Source organism: Nanorana parkeri, unplaced genomic scaffold (genome assembly GCF_000935625.1).
Source record: "Nanorana parkeri isolate BGI_ZX_2015 unplaced genomic scaffold, ASM93562v1 scaffold1182, whole genome shotgun sequence".
In the NCBI taxonomy this organism is placed as follows: Eukaryota; Metazoa; Chordata; class Amphibia; order Anura; family Dicroglossidae; genus Nanorana; species Nanorana parkeri.
In genome coordinates, this window is record NW_017307450.1 from 154,142 (window position 1) to 160,012 (window position 5,871).

Here is a 5,871-nt window from a genome sequence, read left to right on the forward strand (position 1 = left end):
TTGTGTTCACTTTCTCTACTCAGTCATGTGCAAAAGAAATAAAAAAAAAAATAGGTCTTTTTGCTTGCATGTGATTGGATGAAGTGAACAGAGCTGCACCTTGTTCACTAAGCTAAGCGAACATTCACCAAGGAAAAGCGAACAGTGAATAGGACTGATTCCTTTAGTAAATCGACCTCTGTGTGTCAAAGTACGTCACCCTTCAGATATGTGGCCATTAAGGAAACCAAAAGAAACCGCTAACACATGGAGATGATAATCTTGCATCTTAAAAGCCTAAACATAGACAAAGACATAGCTGAGTGCTTAAAACTGCAGGTAAAAGCCAAAAAATAAAGCCTTTTAAATGCTTACTTGCAGCATTTTTCCTTTCCATAAATGATTGCTTTATTTACTTGCAAAGTGTTTTTCAACTTGCTAGCACATTTGGCTTTTTCAGGAAGAGTCAATTCCCTGGCACAGCCTCTTGTACATCACAGCCCTCTCCTCTCCTAAAAGAGTGGTAAATAATGTGCTGGCCCAGCTCCTACACCCCTCCCTAGATAACCTTTTATGTAGCTGCAGGGGGAGGAGCAAAGGGAAATGCTATAGTGTCATGTGAGTGACAGGTGAGTCAAGATGTCGGGCCCCCCGCTGCAGCCTTGGGGCTTCTGGATGTCCATACAAGGGAGACTTTTACTGGTAAATAGCATGTATAAAATAAGTTAAAGTGATATTAAAGTCTGAAAGTTTTTTTAAGCCATTTCAAATGGCAAGAAATTCTTTGCTGGGCAATTTATATTTGTTTGATCTGGATTCATTACTGAAAAACGTATGAGAGTTTAATACTACTTTAAGAGGAGGGAACTGAGGGCAGGAAGACCCAAAAATATTTCTGACCTAAAAGTGTCTTACAAGGAAAAGTGTAAAACAACTCCCGATACAACGACAAGCAAGTTAGTAGACTAGGGATGCACCGATACCGGTATTTCGGAATCGAGTACCAATATTTCTTTTTTCAGTACTCACCGATACCGAAAGTCCCATTCAGGAAGCCAGGCAGCGTGTAAGGACTCGCCACCCGGCTTCCCGATTAGCCGGGAAGCCGGCTCCATGCTCACTCGTCATGAGGTGACGAGGGAGCATGAAGCAGGTTTCCGACCAATCAGAAAGCCGGGCAACGCATCATTACACACAGCCTGGCTTCCTGATTGGCCGAGAAGCGGGCTCCAAGCTCTCTCGTCACAAGTGACGAGAGCATGGAGCAGGCTTCCCGGCCAATCAGGAAGCTGGGCAGCATGTAACAACGTGCTGCCCGGCTTCCTGATACCGGAAGTATCGGGCTAAGCATCGGAGCATTTGGGCGAGTACGAGTACCTCGCCCAAATACTCGGCATCGGCACCGATACTAGTATCAGTGCATCCCTAGCTGCAGCTAACGATTATTTTCATAATCAATTGCCCGATTATTTTTTCAACTAATCGATTGGTTGCATCAAAAAAACTCTCTCATAATGAGAATAATTGCCAACTATTCTCACAATCTATTATCTATCGAGTTAATAGATTATTATTGATTTAAATCGATTAGTTGTTGCAGCCCTATAGTAGACTAGAAAAAAAAGTTGAGGGTCTGTAATTTCTGCCAAAGGATGTGTAACCAAGTTCAGACTGACAGGGAGCCTAAACTTCTGCACATGCCATCTTTATGCCCTCCTTACCCCCATTGGTTAAACTAATAAACTCTCTTAAACTGACAAACACATTAAAGCTTGTTTGTAGAAAAATTAATCAAGAGGCACCCAATTTTCAAATAGGACTGCATACATACAAGGTGGATGTACAGAGTAAATCTTCTCTCAAGTCCTCATTAGGATCCTTCGATCTAAAACTTACTATAGCTACAAAAGCACCGCTGGTATGTTATTCTCCTGACCTTCATTGTATCAATAGGTGATTAGTGTTTAACAGGATATATATTCTAGGCTCCTAAGACACTCAAAACCTTTATTTTTATGCCTACTATTGTGCTGTTCTATTTTATCTTAGAAAACACTGCACAAACCCTAACCGTGAGTCAATGTTCTACAGTATTTTAAAGCTAAACAGTATGTACAGCGATAAATACCAACAATTATATGTTGCTCCAATTTGCCTCTTGGACACAAAAAGTGCTGTAGGTGTAAGGCAACCCAAACATTAAGCAGATTAAGCACCCACAAACTGTCAAGGTGCTTGCCTTTTGGGCATCACTTGTGTTAGGGCTGTTCAAATCCTTGGTGCTAGGTAACCACTGCAAATGAAAAAGATAAAATGGAGCCTAGTCTGCCGCCATGGACAGCAGAAGCTGCTAGATTAGATTGCCTGGCTCCTGAATATTGCATAACTTTGCTAATTCAAATCACCCAAAGCAGTTCTCCTGATATCTAGATTCATACTGTGCTCATTGATAGAAAATTACACATCAAAAAAAACTGACCTCGGCCAACTTGAAGTCTTGGTTCATTAAGTAAACTGAAGCGAGTTAAAAGAACTGTTTTAAAATGATTGCTCTAAGTCAAAAGTTCCACAGAAAAGTTAAAAGAAAAAAAAGTGTGTTTTAATAAGGCATAGCTAGACCTTTAAATGGAACAGGAAATTTGGCTGTATGCTCCCCAATGGTTTAACACCGCTCAAAATGGCCGCATGTTGAAGAAGCCAACGCTAGTGGGGGACTCCTTTACAGTTACTGTGATAAGGTTGGCAGTGACATCTGTCACAAATACATGCTCAAGCAGGCTGCGGGTTGGTTTCCAATCCTGACCAGCTTGGACAGACATATCCTGGCTGGATAGGGATGAATCATGATCGGAGTCCAAGCTGCTGTCATCTCCAGTACTCAACTCTGCCAGCTCTCTGTGGGCTTCTGCCTGCTGCCCTTTATCTGAAGTTGTGCGTGCGACATCCCTTGTGGGTCCTGAGAGCGCGGATCTCACGGGCCCTACACCTCCCACTTTTCTGCCACCTTTATCAGCTTTGCTGCCAGCAGTCCCGGCAAGGGTGGGAGGAAGGTTATTTTTCGGAGGAGTATGTACAGAGGAGTTACTTCCAAATGTCCCCATGCCTTGTGCACTGTGAATTTTATTCTGGACAGTTGGGATGTTTTCTCTGTTGGGTGTTTCTCCAGGTAACACAGGCTGGCTTATTTGAGATTCTGTTTGTTCTTCGGAGTCATGAAGCTTCACAGTTTTAACTGAAGTCGGTCCAACATCCACCTGTGTTTTCGAGATGCTTTTTGTATCTGATGCCTGACTGATGCGCTTTGAAGTAAAAGCTGAATTGACTGGCCTCTTACCTGGCTGAGAGCTGTTCTGTGTTATTCGGTTCATATAATGGACAATAGAGCTTTGCCAGCTAAGGTTACGGGGCGAGCTACCATTAGGATGGTGAGGGGAGTTTTTTGCTAAATTTGCAAGTACCTCTGAAGACAGACCACCTTGATGGCTGTTACTCGACACAGGTACATCTTTAGTGTGTGATTTAAGAGCAGAGAACCCTGGTAATCTATTCCCCGACTGGACCTTTTCTGCTCCACTTTTAGGTCCAGGTTTGGCTCCCTTCGTCCGTCTAGGGACCTTTTGTTCGGGGGGTAGTGGTTTCCTTCCTCTCTTCTTACGCAATTGTTCCTTTAACTCTGGCCTCACTACCACTGCTTGGGCCTTCTTCTGTGGTACTGGGTGGGAATCCCGAGGTCTGGCGTTTTGCTGTGTTTCAGCATCACTGTCCTCAGACGAGGAAGATGAGGAGGAGGAAGAGGATGACGAAGATGATGAAGAGGAGGAAGAGCTGCTTGATTTGGCTTTTGGTGGAACTTCAGCCTCCTTTGAAGATGAAAAAATTAGAAGCCTCAATCAGTAAATTGCAAATATCACATGAATAGGGTATAAATCTGCATTACTGTTATGAGTAACACTGCAGGTGTCGGCTGCAGTGGTCTGTGTCCCTGCCGATACAGCGGGGATTAAAAGAGACACAGACCTCTGCAGCCAGCACCAGCAGGGAGGAGAACAGAGGAGCAGAGTGGCAGCAGCTGCAGAATCAACTAATCGATTTAATTGATTAGTTGTTGCAGCCCTAAACTGCAGAGAGCTTATCGTAATCAATCAGCAGGATAGAAAGTACATACCACAAATTGCTCATAGATAAATACTAGCTATGCACAGAAACAAGGTTTTACTACATCATTATATGAAACTGACAGAACTGATAACCTAAAAAATGTTTAGTGATTTGTGTTGATTTTATCTTTTATTATGTTCAGACCCACAAAATGTATTTGTTTTAGTCAAAAATAATATCAAATGGTGCATATGAATGTTACACCCACACATTGTCAGTCAGCTGATGGAGAGCTAGGCACCTTTTCTCATTATTTACCAGCCAAATCTTAACTGCAGCTGCATGCTGATGTGATTTTTAGTGAAGGGGGGTAAAGGTCCAATTTAAACTCTGTTCACAATTCCCAGCTAAACAATCTGAGTAATGACTTAAACAGTAAGGTGACCACTGGTCTCAATGAAACAGTCCTTTTTAATTTTGGATAGAGTGGAGAATGAGAAGGATGACCAATGAAACATCTTCAAGAAAAATAAAAGTCCAGTTGCCTTCACTTATTTTGTTACAGATATACCATGACCTGAATGAATAAGAACCTTCACAGACAAGAAGGCTGATTGTTTCTTAGGTCTCGTTCACACCTAGGCGTATTGCATATGCGCGACCGTCGCGCGGTAAAAAAGTTGCGCGTTTCCGAAGGCTACTTGGCTGTATCCCAATGGAAACGCCCTACAAAACGGCCCAAAGTAGTACCTGGACCTTTTCAGGCGTGGGCCGTTTTGTAGGGCGTTAGGGACGGGCGGAAATACGGCAAGGTGGGAACGAGACCATTGACTACAATGCAATTTATTTTTTTGACCGTTTTGTAGAGCTTCGTCGAGCGTAGAACGCGCTACAAAACGGTCAGGTGTGAACGAGGGCTAAGGATTTCTTTTTTTTTTGGACACCCGAGCAAAAAAACTCACCACATTTTTACGTGGTCTTCCTCGTGGCCGTTTTCCTCTCTTTCTGTTCCGCAGTTCTTTCTCTTGTTCTCTGATGGCAGAAGAATTAATAATCATAAAGCACCTAGAACCCAAAACTATTGCTCACAACAGGAGGCGGCTATTTTGAGTCAAACAATTCAAAAACAGTCCATAAATTCACAACACAAGCTTACAACACACATGGGGGGAATTTATCAAAAGTGGAGCAGCTGTGCATGAGAACCAATCAGATTCTCGCTTCAGTTTGTTCAGTTAAGATTTTAAAATGAAAGAGAAGCTGATTGGTTGCCATGCACAGCTGCTCCAGATTTTGTCTGCTCCACTTTTGATAAGCTTCCCTCATGGTTTCCACAATCTCATAAACCACATATCAGTTTTTTTCTCTTTAACTAGGCATACCTCTTGCAGATCTTAACACAAATAGTAAAAATCCTTCTGCAGTTCACAAGGTATAACTGATGAATCGTTAATATGTAAACCAATGTTGGTAGATGCAACCCTTTTCTTATACTAAAGAGTAGGGATGTTCAGACACCAGTGCCGATACTAAAGTACTTTCACGAGAACTACTGGGGTCACACCAGTTGCAGAAAAACGGTCACATGACAACAAAAGCGTATCAGTAATTGTATCTGAGAGTACTTGGACGAGTACCTGGTGCAACACACACACTCTGGAGCAGATGCCCATGTTAATCAATCAGCTTCCCTCTTCAGTTAAGCTTTGAAAATGAAAGGTGGATGCTGATTGGTTCCCATGCACAGCTGCTGCAGATTTTGATAAATTCTGCTCAGTATGTATAATATATATA

At 42.5% G+C, this 5,871-nt stretch overlaps 1 protein-coding gene across 1 annotated transcript in view; it reads right to left on the reverse strand.

Moving 5' to 3' along the window:
• Nucleotides 1-2,625: 2,625 nt before the first annotated feature.
• Nucleotides 2,626-5,871, reverse strand: part of LOC108796858 (chromobox protein homolog 2-like) — an 8,430-nt gene continuing 5,184 nt past the window's right edge. The window contains exons 4-5 of the mRNA XM_018568407.1: nucleotides 5,040-5,109; nucleotides 2,626-3,839 (exon numbers count right to left, since the gene is read on the reverse strand). Of these exons, the coding sequence (XP_018423909.1) occupies nucleotides 2,652-3,839; nucleotides 5,040-5,109 (1,258 nt within the window). The 3' untranslated portion in view covers nucleotides 2,626-2,651. The remainder of the gene's footprint in view (nucleotides 3,840-5,039; nucleotides 5,110-5,871) is intronic.